The 18,726-nt window shown below is 41.7% G+C and overlaps 1 protein-coding gene across 1 annotated transcript in view; it reads right to left on the bottom strand.

Moving 5' to 3' along the window:
* LOC106579819 (kinase suppressor of Ras 2) overlaps positions 1–18,726 on the bottom strand; it is a 123,113-nt gene that overhangs the window by 19,754 nt on the left and 84,633 nt on the right. Inside the window, 4 exon segments of the mRNA XM_014160020.2 lie at positions 9,765–9,960; positions 10,439–10,598; positions 14,985–15,042; positions 17,861–17,933. Coding sequence (XP_014015495.2) covers positions 9,765–9,960; positions 10,439–10,598; positions 14,985–15,042; positions 17,861–17,933 — 487 coding nt within the window.

Here is an 18,726-nt window from a genome sequence, read left to right on the forward strand (position 1 = left end):
AGTGCAGGGTAGAGTAGTGTAGAGTAGAGTAGAGTAGAGTAGAGTAGTGTAGAATAGAGTAGAGTAGTGTAGTGTAGAGTAGGGTAGAGTAGAGTAGTGTAGTGTAGAGTAGAGTAGTGTAGTGTAGAGTAGAATATAGTAGTGTAGAGTAGAATATAGTAGAGCAGAGTAGTGTAATGTAGAGTAAAGTAGTGTAGAAAATAGTAGAGTAGAGTAGCGTAATGTAGAGTAGAGTAAAGTAGTGTAGAAAATAGTAGCGTAGAGTAGAATAATTTAGAATAGAGTAGTGTAATTTAAAGTAAAGTAAAATAGAGTAAAGTGGTGTAATTTAGAGTAGAGTAGAATAGAGTAGAGTAGAATAGAGTAGAGTAGTGTAGAGTAGAGTAATTTAGAGTAAAGCAGAATAGAGTAGTGTAGAGTAGAGTAGTGTAATTTAGAGTAGAGCAGTGTAGAGTAGTGTAGAGTAGAATATAGTAGAGTAAAGTAGTGTAGTGTACTGTAGTGTCGAGTAGAATATAGTAGAGTAGAGTAGAGTAGAGTGGAGTAGAATAGAATAGAGTATAGTAGTGTAGAGTAGAGTGGAGGAGAGTAGAGTAGAATATAGGAGAGTAGTGTAGGGTAGTATAGAATAGAATAGAATAATATATTCATCTTCATAGCAAGAGAAGCATTGTTTCATGAAATCATATGATATGTTGTTTTTTCCTTTTTTCCCAGGGGGGTATTGTTGTTAATTGAATATTCAATAATGATGATGGTATCAGTTTCAGTGTTCGGACATATCCATTCTGTTGTTAATTGAATATTCAATAATGATGATGGTATCAGTTCCAGTGTACGGACATATCCATTCTGTTTTGTTGTTAATTGAATATTCAACAATGATGATGGTATCAGTTCCAGTGTACGGACATATCCATTCTGTTTTGTTGTTAATTGAATATTCAATAATGATGATGGTATCAGTTCCAGTGTACGGACATATCCATTCTGTTTTGTTGTTAATTGAATATTCAATAATGTTGATGGTATCAGTTCCAGTGTACGGACATATCCATTCTGTTTTGTTGTTAATTGAATATTCAACAATGATGATGGTATCAGTTCCAGTGTACGGACATATCCATTCTGTTTGGTTGTTAATTGAATATTACACATTACATTACATCTCCAATAACACAAGCTGAGCATTTGGCTTTGTAGTGGAGGAATAACTGGTTTGACATCAATCCCCAAAGCCTCTCGTTTGGGCTCAGAGGGCGGGCGATGGATGAGAGCAGAGAACAACTAGTGTAGAGTAGTGTAGAGTATAGTGGAGTAGTGTAGAGTATAGTAGAGTAGTGCAGCGTATAGTAGAGTAGTGTAGAGTATAGTAGAGTAGTGTATAGTAGAGTAGTGTAGAGTATAGTAGAGTAGTCTAGAGTAATGTAGTGCGGAGTATAGCAGAGTAGTTTAGAGTATTGTGGACTAGTGTAGAGTAGTGCAATGTAGAGTAGAGTAGAGTAGTGTAGCGTAGTATAGAGTATTGCAGAGTATAGTCGAGTAGTGTAGAATGGTGTTATGCAGAGTAGTATAGAGTGAAGTAGAGTAGTGTAGTGTAGAATAGAATATAGTAGTGTATTGTAGATTAGAATATAGTAGTGTAGAGTAGAATATAGTAGTGTAGTGTAGAGTAGAATAGTGTAGAGTAATGTAGAGTAGTGTAGAATGGAGTAAAGTAGTGTATAGTCGAGTAGTGTAGAATAGTCTTATGCAGAGTAGTATAGAGTAAAGTAGAGTAGAATAGAGTAGTGTAGTGTAGAATAGAATATAGTAGTGTATTGTAGAGTAGAATATAGTAGTGTAGAGAAGAATATAGAAGTGTAGAGTAGAATATAGTAGTGCAGGGTAGAGTAGAGTAGTGTAGAGTAGAGTAATGTAGAGTAGAGTAGTGTAGTGTAGTGTAGAGTAGAATATAGTAGAGTTGTGTAGAGTAGAGTAGTGTAGTGTAGTGTATAGTAGAATAGAGTCGAGTGGTGTAGAGTAGAATATAGTGGAGTAGAATAGAGTAGTGTGGAGTATAGTAGAGTAGTGTAGAGTAAAGTAAAGTAGTGTAGTGTACTGTAGTGTAGAGTAGAGTAGAGTAGAGTGGAGTAGAATAGAGTATAGTGGTGTAGAGTGAAGTAGAGTAGAATATAGTAGAGTAGTGTAGAGCAGTGTAGAGTAGTGTAGAGTAGAATATAGTAGAGTTGTGTAGAGTAGAGTATAGTAGAATAGAATCGAGTGGTGTGGAGTATAGTAGTGTAGAGTAAAGTAGTGTAGTGTACTGTAGTGTAGTGTAGAGTAGAGTAGAGTAGAGTAGAGTAGAGTAGAGTAGAGTAGAGTGGAGTAGAATAGAATAGAATAGAGTATAGTAGTGTAGAGTAGAGTGGAGGAGAGTAGAGTAGAATATAGTAGAGTAGTGTAGGGTAGTATAGAATAGAATAGAATAATATATTCATCTTCATAGCAAGAGAAACATTGTTTCATGAAATCATATGATATGTTGTTTTTTCCTTTTTTCCTAGGGGGGTATTGTTGTTAATTGAATATTCAACAATGATGATGGTATCAGTTTCAGTGTACGGACATATCCATTCTGTTGTTAATTGAATATTCAACAATGATGATGGTATCAGTTTCAGTGTTCGGACATATCCATTCTGTTGTTAATTGAATATTCAACAATGATGATGGTATCAGTTTCAGTGTTCGGACATATCCATTCTGTTGTTAATTGAATATTCAATAAGGATGATGGTATCAGTTCCAGTGTACGGACATATCCATTCTGTTTTGTTGTTAATTGAATATTCATTAATGATGATGGTATCAGTTCCAGTGTTCGGACATATCCATTCTGTTTTGTTGTTAATTGAATATTCAATAATGATGATGGTATCATCGGATGGGGCCACAGTGTCTTCTGATCCCTCCTGTCTCAGCCTCCAGTATTTATGCTGCAGTAGTTTATGTGTCGGGGGGCTAGGGTCAGTCTGTTACATCTGGAGTATTTCTCTTGTCTTATCCGGTGTCCTGTGTGTATTTAAATATGCTCTCTCTAATTCTCTCTTTCTCTCTTTCTGTCTTTCTCTCGGAGGACCTGAGCCCTAGGACCATGCCTCAGGACTACCTGGTATGATGACTCCTTGCTGTCCCCAGTCCACCTGGCCGTGCTGCTGCTCCAGTTTCAACTGTTCTGCCTGCGGCTATGGAACCCTGACCTGTTCACCGGACGTGCTTGTTGCACCCTCGACAACTACTATGATTATTATTATTTGACCATGCTGGTCATTTATGAACATTTTAACATTTTGACCATGTTCTGTTATAATATCCACCCTGCACAGCCAGAAGAGGACTGGCCACCCCTCATAGCCTGGTTCCTCTCTAGGTTTCTTCCTAGGTTTTTGGCCTTTCTAGGGAGTTTTTCCTAGGGAGTTTTTCCTAGCCACCGTGCTTCTTTCACATGCTTTGCTTGCTGTTTGGGGTTTTAGGCTGGGTTTCTGTACAGCACTTTGAGAATATCAGCTGATGTACGAAGGGCTATATAAAAATAAATTTGATTTGATTATATCAGTTCCAGTGTACGGACATATCCATTCTGTTTTGTTGTTAATTGAATATTCAACAATGATGATGGTATCAGTTCTAGTGTACGGACATATCTATTCTGTTTTGTTGTTAATTGAATATTCAACAATGATGATGGTATCAGTTCCAGTGTACGGACATATCTATTCTGTTTTGTTGTTAATTGAATATTCAACAATGATGATGGTATCAGTTCCAGTGTTCGGACATATCTATTCTGTTTTGTTGTTAATTGAATATTCAATAATGATGATGGTATCAGTTCCAGTGTACGGACATATCCATTCTGTTTTGTTGTTAATTGAATATTCAACAATGATGATGGTATCAGTTCCAGTGTACGGACATATCCATTCTGTTTTGTTGTTAACCTGTTGGGTCTAGGGGGCAGCATTTGCACGTCTGGATAAAAAAAATGTACCCGATTTAATCTGGTTACTAATCCTACCCAGTAACTAGAATATGCATATACTTATTATATATGGATAGAAAACACTCTAAAGTTTCTAAAACTGTTTGAATGGTGTCTGTGAGTATAACAGAACTCATTTGGCAGGCAAAACCCTGAGACATTTTCTGACAGGAAGTGGATACCTGATGTGTTGTATTGACTTTAAACCTATCCCATTGAAAAACACAGGGGCTTAGGAATATTTTGGCACTTCCTATTGCTTCCACTAGATGTCACCAGCCTTTACAAAGTGTTTTGAGTCTTCTGGAGGGAGATCTGACCGAACAAGAGCCATGGAACGATGATGTCCCATTAGACACCTGGCGCGCGAGTTCATGTTGGGTACCCTCGTTCCAATACGTTATAAAAGAGTATGCATTCGTCCACCTTGAATATTATTCATGTTCTGGTTAAAAAGGCCCTAATGATTTATGCTATACAACGTTTGACATGTTTGAACGAACGGAAATATATTTTTTCCCCTCGTTCATGACGAGAAGTCCGGCTGGCTTACATCATGTGCTAACGAGACGGAGATTTTGGACATAAATGATGAGCTTTTTTGAACAAAACTACATTCGTTATGGACCTGTGATACTAGATGTTTTTACAAGTTTTCATTTTCTCCCCAACATGACGTCTAGTCTGTATCGCAACGCCGTATTTTTCTGGGCGCAGTGCTCAGATTATTGCAAAGTGTGATTTCCCAGTAAGGTTATTTTTAAATCTGGCAAGTTGATTGCGTTCAAGAGATGTAAATCTATAATTCTTTAAATGACAATATAATATTTTACCAATGTTTTCTAATTTTAATTATTTAATTTGTGACGCTGACTTGACTGCCGGTTATTGGAGGGAAACGATTTCCTCAACATCAATGCCATAGTAAAACGCTGTTTTTGGATATAAATATGAACTTGATAGAACTAAAAATGCATGCATTGTCTAACATAATGTCCTAGGAGTGTCATCTGATGGAGATTGTAAAAGGTTAGTGCATCATTTTAGCTGGTTTTATGGTTTTGGTGACCCTGTCTTTGACTTGACAAAACATTACACACAACTCTTGTAAATGTACTGTCCTAACATACTCTAAATTTATGCTTTCGCCGTAAAACCTTTTTGAAATCGTAAAACGTGGTTAGATTAAGGAGATGTTTATCTTTCAAATGGTGTAAAATAGTTGTATTTTTGAAAAATTTGAATTTTGACATTTATTTGGATTCAAATTTGCCGCTCTTGAAATGCACCTGCTGTTGATGGAGTGCACCACGGGTGGCACGCTAGCGTCCCACCTAGCCCCAAGAGGTTTTAATTTAATATTACACATTACATTACATCTCCAATAACACAAGCTGAGCATTTGACTTTGTAGTGGAGGAATAACTGGTTTGACATCAATCCCCAAATTCCTCTCATTTGGGCTCAGAGGGCGGGCGATGGATGAGAGCAGAGAACAACTAAAGCCAGGGGCTGCCTGCCATCTATCCACTCCAGGTGAATCACAGCCAGGGGCTGCCTGCCATCTATCCACAACTGGTGAATCACAGCCAGGGGCTGCCTGCCATCTATCCACAACTGGTGAATCAAAGCCAGGGGCTGCCTGCCATATGCAGTGCATTCAGAAACTATTCAGACCACTTTACTTTTTCCACCTTTTGTTACGTTAAAGCCTTATTCTAAAATTGATTCAATTATATGTTTTCCTCATCAATCAACACACAACACCCCATAATGACAACACCCCATAATTTTGCAAATGTATTAAAAAAATTAAAACAGAAATACTTTATTGACATAGGTATTCAGACCCTTTGCTATGAGACTCGAAAATTGAGCTCAGGTGGACCCTGCTTCCATTGATCATCTTTGAGATGTTTCTACAGATTGATTGGACATAATTTGGAAAGGCACACACCTGTCTATATAAGGTCCCACAGATGACAGTGCATGTCAGAGCAAAAACCAAGCCATGTGGTTGAAGGAATTGTCTGTGGAGCTCCGAGACAGGATTGTGTCGAGACACAGATCTGGGGAAGGGTGCCAAAAAATGCCTGCAGCATTGAAGGTCCCAAGAACACAGAGGCTCCATCATTCTTAAATGGAAGAAGTTTGGAACCACCAAGACTCTTCCTAGAGCTGGCCACCTGGCCAAACTGAGCAATCGGGGGAGGTGACCAAGAACCTGATGGTCATTCTGACAGAGCTCTAGAGTTCTTCGGTGGAGATGGGAGAACCTTCCAGAAGGACAACCATCTTTGCAACACTCCACCAATCAGGCCTTTATGGTAGAGTGGCCAGACGGAAGCCACTCCTCAGTAAAAGGCACATGACAGCTGACAGCTGACACATGACAGCTGTTACCGATGGGTGGAAACTCACGATATTAGACAATGAGGACTCTGAGTCAGCCAATGTGAACTTGTACAAATCTGGAACAGTAATGGCACAGGGCAACCCCAAAAAGTTTCAGCTGGACTGAAAGCGATAGCTCAGCAAGATAAGCTCTCTCTCTCTCTCTCTCTCTCTCTCTCTCTCTCTCTCTCTCTCTCTCTCTCTCTCTCTCTCTCTCTCTCTCTCTCCTCACACACACAGAGCGTGTCAGACCAGACCTCTTCATTATACAACCTCACAGGGTGGTCTCGCAGGTCTGGGAGAGTGTCTTGCTGGTCTGGGCGGGGTGTCTATTGATCTGTTGCTTTTGTGTACAGTGTTGGGGCCGCGTTTGAGGGCGATGTCCTTTAGGGTCCGGGCGAAGGTGGGCACTGCTGCCTTGTATAGGTGGACCTGGTCGTAAAGGCTCTTTAAGTCTCTTCACATTATGTGAAAGTCCAGCTGAAACTTTTCCTCTGGACCTTTTGTGAGTGTAATGTTTTACTGTTTATATTTTATTGTTTATTTCACTTTTATTCATGATCTATTTCACTTGCTTTGGCACTGCAAACATGTTTCCCATGCCAATGAAGCCCTTTGAATTGAATTGAGAGAGAGTAGCATTACATCTCCTCACATCCCAAAGCCTCCCCCCCTCCCATCAGCCGAAAGCCCCTCACCCTCACCCCCTTTCTATCACCCCAAAGCCCCTGCCCCCTCCTCCCCCGTCAACCCTTCTATCACCCCAAAGCAACTCACCCCATCCTCCTCTCCTCCTCTCACCCTTCACCCCACCCTCACCCCCTCCTCTCACCACAAAGCCTTCCCCTCCCCCTGACTGTGACATCCAGATGGCCTGAGGGCCAAACTGATACCGGAGCTTCATGCATATTCATTCATACCAAGAGGTAAGGTGACAGGAGACATTTTTAGCATCTCTCTGGGCTCTGGTCTGTGAGACCTTATATCACCTGATGACGCACTGTCAACAACTTCAGCTACCGATAAACATCCAGGGATGACATAAATTACTGCCATAGCTTTCAAGTGTGTGTGTGCATGTTGTCAACAGTCGGGATGAATACAGTCAGGATAGTAATACAGGGATGGAGTTGTATTCATGGCTCTCTCTGCTGAGCAAAAGCTAATAAAGTCACCAAAACACTCAGAGAGCCTAAAGAGGCTTGAAAAGCAAAGTAATTATTCCTTATGGATAGAAACCTGCGGTGACGGGAAACAGCTAATGATTATTCAACGCTGTGGGCGCTCTTGCAAATCAATCCACACACAGCCACTCATGGCGAATCAAAGACAAACAATCAATATTAATATTTGCTGAATTGTCCGCATCACTGACTAACCTTTCATCCCTGCCTGGCATAAGCCAATTTCGTCCTCATTCAGGTTCAATTTGACATGTTTTTCCTGTTGGGGTAATAAGCCTGAGTGGAATAATTAAGACTAGTGCGGCTCTATAGTAGGTACGGTATATTAAGAGCAGCTCTATGCAGCTAGCTATGACATTTACTTTGATTTCATGCACTCACTCATTTCAGCACTCAGGACTTGTACAAGGCAAAGCAGTCCTTTGAACTATTGTTTGCGAGTTTTGGTGGTTCGCTGAACTATGCTTGCATGATGAGTGATTTTGCCTGACAGCCAAAAACTTGTGTTAGCTCCTAGAGTAAATGCCTAGGATTTAGCCCAAAGGGTTATTGCAATCTTGGGTCATGCAGACAACTCAGGGTTGATACTCGGTCAATAAGGGAAGGAATGGCATTGTTTCAATAACATCCCGCTTCCTTTCAATTTACTCAACTGCATAATTCTTGAAGTTTACACGGCACTAATACAAAGTCAAGCATAACATCCTCTGTCTTTAGATTCAGTTTTTTTGTGAAACATTATTTCTGCTACTTTGTGCACTGAGCTGTTATCATAACAGGGGAGGGGCTTCAGACTCTGGTTTGATGAGTTATCCTCACATTTCCTCTGAAGAAACAATGACACGGCAGTTTAACTGACGAATAGAAAACGAGGGAGAGAATCAAATGGAATCAAAGGAATTATTGTTGTTTTGTTACTTTTACCGGTTACTTTGTGGAGTCGTTCCTTTGTTGAAAAAGGGACCACACCACAAAGGAATTTCCCTAAAAGTGAACACTACAAAACATTTAGTCGCGTCTAGACAGGGATTTAGCTACAATATGATTACAACTGCTTCATCTCCAAGTACACTTCTACTCGTGAGGTAGTTTGGATTCCGCCTTTACCTTAGCAAACATGAATTTTCTTGTCCGTAACATTGTCTGTTTCTGTTCTTAGCCTGCCACTAACATTTCAGATTTTATTAATAAAAATGTCCTGCCAGATAAACACCTTGCGATTAATCAACAAGTTCATTTTTGGGGGGTGTCCTGTTACATGACAAACAATACCATGTCTCTAAACCTATAACAGAGCTTCCTGAAACACCAGTCTTTGTGTAAGCACAGATATTTAGACAAAGCGCAAGGGCTGTGGCGAATCACTGCACACCTGGCTTGGCTCAACCCAGTGCACTTCAAATCAGCCAGCCAGACAGCACAACCAGGACACTGCCATTCGCTTCATTGAGACACCCATGTCACACATGGTGTTCCAGAAGGGAATGGAGCGCTGTATGATGATCTATAGTGAATCCACAAAAACATCACCCTTGTTGGAGAGAGAGAGAGACTCTGACTCAGGCCCCAGGGTAACAAAGACTGGGTCACTCATAGTACATAGCTAAACTACTTCGCAAGAGTATTGTATTTTTCTACACAGCTTCACTGCTTTACGATAGCTTTGCAGGGATTTTGATGTCAATGTTCAGAAAAAGGATTGGGCGATAGCATCCACTTCACCACTCTTGGAGGTTAACACTGTGGGATCAGGGACAGGAGAGGTGAATTTAAGGAGGGGGTTACTGTGACGTTAAAAGGGTCGGGCTGCTTCTCTATACTAAGAGAACTACTACCTACCATCACAGATGTTACTTAATGTATTGCTGTTCCTAAACTGTCCAGTATAATTATGGCAGGGTTGTCAGACCCAATTCCCCATCCTGTACTTGAAGAGGACCCACAACGACATGCTTACTGATGCAGTTCGATTAGAAGACCACAGTCAGTTAGTCAGTTGGCTGGGATCCATGTTGGAACAGAGCTCAGGAATGACAAACATCATCACTCACCTGATGAAGATAGCCAGGGGTGGGGGGCTCATGACATCCATGAAGAGGACCACACACACACACACACACACACACACACACAACACACACGTGAGGGTTTAGGGGACTCACCTGGTGATGATGGCCAGGTGTGGGGGGCTCATGCAGACACCCATAAAGAGGACTACGTTCTCATGTCGGGTGTTACGGTAGGCCATCACCTCCCGCTTGAAGGCCTTCAGCTGGTCCTCGTTGTCCTGCTCGATGTCGATGAGGCGGATGGCCACCTCACCATGCCAGCGCCCGTGGAACACCAGGCCAAAGCGACCTGAAGAGAGCAGAAGGTAACTTAGAGGTTAGAGAGGTGGACCTGTAACCAAGTGGGATCTGAATTGGTAACTAAAGGACTACTAGTGTCAGATCCCAGCTAAAATGTCCCACCATTGCGACCCTGAAGCAAGGCACTTCGGGGTGGCAGGTAGCCTAGTGGTTAGAGCGTTGGGCCAGTATCTGAAAGGTTGCTGGATCAAATCCCCAAACTGACAAGGTAAAAATCTGTCGTTCTACCCTTGAAAAGGCAGTTAACCCACTGTTCCCTGGTAGGCTGTCCTTGTAAATAAGAATTTGTTCTTAACTGACTTGCCTAGTTACATTTATTTAGAAAAAAATGTAACCTAGCTCCAAGGATTCTGCACAATGGCTGACCATGTGCTCTTTTCAAATGACTGTGACTGCGTTGTATGGGGTAATATAGAACAGATGTAACAGTTGGACTAATACAACTGTTTTGTATTCTATTCTATTACCTTTCCCGATGAGCTCTCCTATCTCCAGCTGTTTGAAGGGGATGTCCCACTCCTGGAGGAAGATGGATGTCTGGCTGGCCTTGCGGGGGAAGTTACGGGCCGACAGCAGAGACAGGTTCATCTCCTCAAATTCATCCTCCGAATCCTCCACCTCATCGTTCTGTTCAGGAGAGGAAGATAAAGAGGAGAGGAAGATGATGAGGTGAGGAAGATGAAGAGGAGAGGAAAATGATGAGAAGATGAACAGGAGAGTAAGACGAGGATGAAGAGAATATGAAGAGGAGAGGGAGATGAAGAAGAGAGGAAGATGAGGAGGAGAGGAAGATGAAGAGAAGACGAAGAGGAAGATGAAGATGGAGAGGAAGATGAAGAGGAGAGGAAGATGAAGAGGAGAGGAAGAGGAGAGAAAGATGAAGGGGAGAGGGAGATGAAGAGGAGAGGAAAAGGAGAGGAAGATGAAGAGGTGACAAAGAGGAGAGGAAGATGATGGGGAAGAAGAAGAGGAGAGGAAGATGGAGAGGAAGATGAAGAGGAGAGGAAGAGAAGAGAAAGATGAAGAGGAGAGGAGAGGAAGATGGAGAGGAAGATGAAGAGAAGAGGTAGATGAAGTGGAGAGGAAAATGAAGGGGAGAGGAAGATGAAGAGGAGAGGAAGAGTGAAACTCCTTTCAATCCAGGTCCACGATAAGTGTTTTATTTGTATTTATTTATTTTTTCATACAACACAAAAACACAACAACAACAACAAAACACCCACTATACAAAACATTCTTGAAGATGGTCAACATACAATTTACAAATTCTGTCAAATATGTCTGGTTTATGTTGGATGTTCTGTAGGGTCTAATGGGATGTCTGGTTTATGTTGGATGTTCTGTAGGGTCTAATGGGATGTCCGGTTTATGTTGGATATTCTGTAGTGTCTAATGGGATGTCTGGTTTATTTTGGATGTTCTGTAGAGTCTAATGAGATGTCTGGTTTATGTTGGATGTTCTGTAGGGTCTAATGGGATGTCTGGTTTATGTTGGATGTTCTGTAGGGTCTAATGGGATGTCCGGTTTATGTTGGATATTCTGTAGGGTCTAATGGGATGTCTGGTTTATTTTGGATGTTCTGTAGTGTCTAATGGGATGTCTGGTTTATTTTGGATGTTCTGTAGAGTCTAATGAGATGTCTGGTTTATGTTGGATGTTCTGTAGGGTCTAATGGGATGTCTGGTTTATTTTGGATGTTCTGTAGAGTCTAATGAGATGTCTGGTTTATGTTGGATGTTCTGTAGGGTCTAATGGGATGTCTGGTTTATGGTGGATGTTCTGTAGGGTCTAATGGGATATCTGGTTTATGTTGGATGTTCTGTAGGGTCTAATGGGATGTCTGGTTTATGTTGGATGTTCTGTAGGGTCTAATGGGATGTCTGGTTTATGTTGGATATTCTGTAGGGTCTAATGGGATGTCTGGTTTATGTTGGATGTTCTGTAGGGTCTAATGGGATGTCTGGTTTATGTTGGATGTTCTGTAGGGTCTAATGGGATGTCTGGTTTATTTTGGGTGTTCTGTAGGGTCTAATGGGATGTCTGGTTTATGTTGGATGTTCTGTAGGGTCTAATGGGATGTCTGGTTTATTTTGGGTGTTCTGTAGGGTCTAATGGGATGTCTGGTTTATGTTGGATGTTCTGTAGGGTCTAATGGGATGTCTGGTTTATGTTGGATGTTCTGTAGGATCTAATGGGATGTCTGGTTTATGTTGGATGTTCTGTAGGGTCTAATGGGATGTCTGGTTTATGTTGTATGTTCTGTAGGGTCTAATGGGATGTCCGGTTTATGGTGGATGTTCTGTAGGGTCTAATGGGATGTCTGGTTTATTTTGGATGTTCTGTAGGGTCTAATGGGATGTCTGGTTTATGTTGTATGTTCTGTAGGGTCTAATGGGATGTCTGGTTTATGGTGGATGTTCTGTAGGGTCTAATGGGATGTCTGGTTTATTTTGGATGTTCTGTAGGGTCTAATGGGATGTCTGGTTTATGTTGGATGTTCTGTAGGGTCTAATGAGATGTCTGGTTTATGTTGTATGTTCTGTAGTGTCTAATGGGATGTCTGGTTTATTTTGGATGTTCTGTAGGGTCTAATGGGATGTCTGGTTTATGTTGGATGTTCTGTAGGGTCTAATGGGATGTCTGGTTTATGTTGGATGTTCTGTAGGGTCTAATGGGATGTCTGGTTTATGTTGGATGTTCTGTAGGGTCTAATGGGATGTCTGGTTTATGTTGGATGTTCTGTAGGGTCTAATGGGATGTCTGGTTTATGTTGGATGTTCTGTAGGGTCTAATGGGATGTCTGGTTTATGTTGTATGTTCTGTAGGGTCTAATGGGATGTAGCTAGATAGTTCAATCCTGCAATTTGTTATTGAGGGTGGATATGAAGCTTTCCAATTGATGGCTATACATTTTTTGTTGTTGCAGCAACTAGATTACAAAACGTTCTCTGATATTGATCACCAATATTTACATTTCCCAAGAAACATAATCGTGGAGATGGATGGATATATATTCCTAGACACAATGAAATGATAGCACATATGTTATCGCAAAATGGTGTCAGTTTGTTACAGGACCACAGCATGTGTAATAGGGTTCCTTTGGGCTTTTTGCATCTCCAACAGAGATGAGACATTTCTGGGTACATTACATGCATTCTGGCAGGAGTATAGTAAGTCCTACGAATGATCTTAAATTGCAGTAGTTTCTGTCTTATATTATAGGAGCAGGTATGAACACGTCCACATTTCTGTGACCAATGTTTCTCCTCAATTTCTTCCTTTAGATCTGTTTCCCATTGTTTCCTTATAGGTTCTGAACCAGCAGGTAACGCTTCAATCCACCTTGATATAACTTCGGCAATCAACTTCTTTGGCGTAGCAGCTTCTTTCAGTATTGTTTCAATGCTAGATGCCTTAGGTTGTAAGAATTTAAAGAAATCTGTAACTACCAATTGGATACCACAAAATTGGGGGAAAAAGGGGGGGAAACAACATATACAGTATATATATATATATATTTATATATATATATATATATATATATAAATGTAAATGTAATGTAAATATATATATATATTACGAAAAAATATATATAAAAAATACAACTAAATAAAAATAACTCAGTCATACATCTTCATATAAGGTAGTCCAAGACCTCCAGCTTCATAGGGGAAGTGGAAAACAGTCAGCTTTATAGGGGAAGTGGAAAACAGTCAGCTTCATAGGGGAAGTGGTAAACAGTCAGCTTTATAGGGGAAGTGGAAAACAGTCAGCTTTATAGGGGAAGTGGAAAACAGTCAGCTTTTATAGGGGAAGTGGTAAACAGTCAGCTTTATAGGGGAAGTGGAAAACAGTCAGCTTTATAGGGGAAGTGGAAAACAGTCAGCTTTTTAGGGGAAGTGGTAAACAGTCAGCTTTATAGGGGAAGTGGTAAACAGTCAGCTTTATAGGGGAAGTGGAAAACAGTCAGCATTAGAGGGGAAGTGGAAAACAGTCCATTTGACTCTTGAGGTCTTTCCAGTCCAAATAAAATTGGAGAACAGGCCGTTAATTTTATTTAAAAAGTTAGATTGATTTGAAACTGGCAAGGTCTGGAATAAATACATCAACCTTGGTAATATATTAATTTTGAAAATGTTGACCCTACCTAAAATAAAAATGGTGCGAGACCTTCATCTCTGAATATTAGATTAAATCTTATCTATTAAAGGGATACTTCGGGATTTTGGCAATAAGGCCCTTTCTCTACTAGCATGCTAGTAGATATCATAGACTTCCAGTCATTGTGCTAACGCTAGTTAGAAACTACCTCTAACCTCCATTATACTGGACACAGATAAAAATGGTATCCACAAGTTCATCTGACTCTGGGGAAGTAGATAAAGGGCCCCAATGCCAAAACCCCAAAGTATCCCTTTAAAGAAGAGTAATTGATTTTATATGCCTCCTGTATTAGTACAGCGATCTATTTCATATACGTCTTTGTCCATTTCCATTTAAATTTATTTTCAAAGCTTGAGAAGTCCTGATTAGAAATTGACATTATTTCACTCTGAATCCTGATACAGCACCATATATATCCAACAGTAGTAAAATAAATGACAGAGAATGTTCTGGTTCAGATAAATTAACTAAAATGTCATCTGCATACAATGACATCACATGTTGACCTCCAATCTCTATTCCCCCGGATTGAGCCATGAGTTCTAATTATTGATGCTATGGGTTCTGTGGCGAAAGAGAACAGATAATTAGACAAACTAGTTGTATACTTCTTTAATGTGTTATCCTCTATCCTCTGGGCTCTACTGTGCAATTATTACATTATATTCTAATAAATTAATCCAATTAAATGAAATTGAAACGGTGAAAATGGACAGCCTTGTTGTGTGGTTGCAGAGGATTTCCATCTGGAGCGTCAGCATGCCAAACTATAACAAAAAATGACGAATGCTACACAGATTCTATTCAGAAACAAATCCTACAATTTCATTAGAGGGTGAACTCACGTCTGATGTAGGTTCCACTTCAATCTGTAGTAAAGGGTTTAAAGGGTTCATCTCGACTCTGCAAGCAAGAGGAGGGCATGCAGATGGGATGAGCATTTTACATTGCACACGCTAGCATCATACACACATTTTACATTGCACATGCTAGCATAACACATCTGCAATGAACCGTGTTGAATCACGCATCATGGATGGTGATTAAACACCATGCACTTTCTGAACCCTCCTTTCTGTTTATCTAGCTAGGTGGCCAGGCAGAATGGCATTCTACAGGTAAGCTCTTCCAACCTCTGTGTTATCAGTAGAGCTGTACACACCTGCATACATACACACACACACACACACACACACACACACACACACACACACACACACACACACACACACACACACTAGGGTTATTAATTATGTAATCTTTTATGTTTTGTGTGGACCCTGCAACAGCTAATGGGGATCCTAATACAACCCCCACCCCCCCAACCCCCCACACCCCCAACCCCCCTAACCCCCCACCCAACCCCCACCCACACACACCCAACCCCCCACCCCCCCACACACACCCAACCCCCCCCACACACACCCACCCACCCACACACACCCAACCCCCACCCCCCACACACACCCAATCCCCCACACACACCCAACCCCCGCCCCCCCACCCCCCCACACACACCCAACCCCCACCCCCCCACACACCCAACCCCCGCCCCCCACACACACCCAACCCCACCCCCCACACACACCCAACCCCCAACCCCCACACACACCCAACCCCCCACACACCCAACCCCCCACACACACCCAACCCCCCACACACACCCAACCTCCACCCCCCACACACACCCAACCCCCACACACACCCAACCCAACCCCCACACACACCCAACCCCCACCCCCCCCACACACACAGCTGGTACTAGACAGCGGCTGGGTGAGGGAGTGCATGGGGTACTAGACTCTGGCTGGGTGAGGGAGTGCATGGAGCTACACACTGAGGAGAAGACTGGCTTTAATTACATTATGAAAATGTGGGTTTCATAACCAAGATAATGGATTCATATTTGTCAGAAAGCAGAGGAAGAGAAAAAGAGAGAGTGGCGGGAGAGAAAGAGAGAAAGATGGGGAGAGAAGGAGAGAGAGGGGGAGAGAGCAAGAGAGAGGGGGAGAGAAGGTGAGAGAAGGAGCGAGAAAGACATAGAGGGAGAAAAAGCAAGATAGAGAGAGAGAGAGAGATGGCTGCACCTTTCCCCAGTCATATTGACACTGAAATAACACCTGTGTCAGTCACTTAGAAGGTATAAAAAAACATTAGAAAGTCATTAAAACAGTAAGCCATTTCCTTCAGCTTAAAAATCCACCAACAATTGACTATGAAAATCGTCTATGAAAGCTAGTTTAGGTTTATTTGAACATCTTGGTACATACAGTAAGCAGTTTCTAAAAGCTAAAGTTACTAAGCGCTACCTTGCATTTATTTATGTGATCGATTTAGAGTCCAAAGACATTGGCATCACTCCTCGTCTTCTCCTTCTGCTTGTTTTCGGCAGCCGTGGTTTTTAGTAACCCAAGTGGAATCCAGTTGGCATCCTAACTATAGCATGAGGTTAAGGCCATGCTAACATTAGCCCCAGAGTGTTTGTCTTGTCCTGCATCTCTCATTGAAATTGTCACAAAAACGTCTTTGCTCCAATCATTTTGAGTCCCTATCCATCCCTCGACCAATGGAGGGACAGAGACCGACAGACGAGACGTGATATGAGGCTTATCTGAAATGGTCTGTTTTTGCCCACAAGATCATGCAAACATTGCTCTGTGTCGCGCTACAAGATTTCTTGGCATATCATTTATAAATAAAACGGATGTCATTTTGTGACCTACTTCACTGTCCTACTTCACTGGTGGAGGGAGACAGAGGACGAATCAGAGCTATCCCACTGGGCCTATCTAGTTTTGATTTCCATTTGGTTGAGTTGTCAAATAACGTGAATTCAACGTGAAATCAACAACACATGTCATCATGTCATTGGATTTAGGTGAAAATGTAGGTGGAAAGAAAAGAGGAAATTCCCTTAGGGGTGGCAGGGTGGCCTAGTGGTTAGAGGAGGTGGCCTAGTGGTTAGAGGAGGTAGGTAGCCTAGTGGTTAGAGCGGCAGGTAGCCTAGTAGTTAGAGGGGCAGGTAGCCTTGTGGTTAGAGTGTTGGACTAGCAACTGAAAGGTTGCAAGATCAAATCCCTGAGCTGACAAGGTACAAATCTGCTTTGCTGCCCCTGAACAAGGCAGTTAACCCACTGTTTCTAGGCTGTTATTGAAAATAAGAATTTGTTCTTAACTGACTTGCCTAGTTAAGTAAAATTATGTTGATTACTTTTTGCAAATCCAATTCGTTTTCCACATCAATTCAAGGTCATCACATTGGTGTTTTGGTTTGAAATGGCGTGGAAACAACGTTGATTCAACCAGTTTTTGCCCATTGGGATTTTAAACAATTTATTTCCTTCTAGATTGACTAAGATCAGAATACAATAGTCACAATAACTCATGTTGTTTATACTGTATCCACGATGTCAACAGCGTTATGGCCGACACTCCTCCCAAGCTACTTGGCAGACTTCCCTTCAAACACCCCTTCTTGATTGACTAAGGTCTGAATTAAATAGTCTCTGACAGTGACTTATCTGCTGCATGGTGTGTTTCTGTGGCCGACACAGCTCCCAAGGTACTGGGAGACTTTATGTCGCGTGTCATCTCAAAGATTGACACCTCACTGACATTCTCATTAGATGTTGATTGCATGACATTGGTTTACTACCAGGTACCATGGTTGAGCCAAAACAAATATAAAGAAAGCAATCCCGTTTACTAGTTTCCTACTTACCCCGGCTCAGACAGGACAGGGTGCAGGATGACCTGGGGTGCCCTGCTGGGGGCCTCTGGGGCCAGGGCCACATCTAGAGAGGAGAGGTATATTGTTAAATCATCACAACACTGGACATTACATAGTCTTTATACCACAGCACAGTGTAAAATCACACACAGTGCATTTGGAAAGTATTCAGACCCCTTGACTTTTTCCACATTTTGTTACGTTACAGCCTTATACTTAAAGTGATTAAATCGTTTTTTTCCTCATCAATCTACACACAATACCCCATAAGGACAAAGCAAAAACAGATTTTTAGATTTTGTTTAACAAAACAAAATGAAAAAAGAAAGAAAATGAGGGGGAAAAAATAAACAAATATACTGAATATACAAAGTATCTGGACTCCCCTTCAAATGAGTGGATATGGCTATTTCAGCCACACCCTTTGCTGACAAAATGGAGCAGACCGCCATGCAATCTACATAGACAAACAATGGCAGTAGAATGGGCTTACTGAAGAGCTCAGTGACTTTCAACGTGGCACCATCATAGGATGCCACCTTTCCAACAAGTCAGTTTGTCAAATTTCTGCACTGCTACAGCTGCCCCGGTCAACTGTAAGTGCTGTTATTGCGAAGTGGAAACCGCTAGGAGCAACAACGGCTCAGTCACGAAGTCGTAGGCCACACAAGCTCACAGAACGGGACCGCAGAGTGCTGAAGCGTGTTGCAACACACACTACCGAGTTCCAAACTTCTTCTGAAAGCAACCTCAACACAAGAACGGTTCGTCGGGAGCTTCATTAAATGGGTTTCCATGGCCGAGCAGCAGCACACAAGATTAAGATCACCATGCGCAATGTCAAGCGTCGGCTGGAG

Source organism: Salmo salar, chromosome ssa20 (assembly GCF_905237065.1).
Source record: "Salmo salar chromosome ssa20, Ssal_v3.1, whole genome shotgun sequence".
Lineage (NCBI taxonomy): Eukaryota > Metazoa > Chordata > Actinopteri > Salmoniformes > Salmonidae > Salmo > Salmo salar.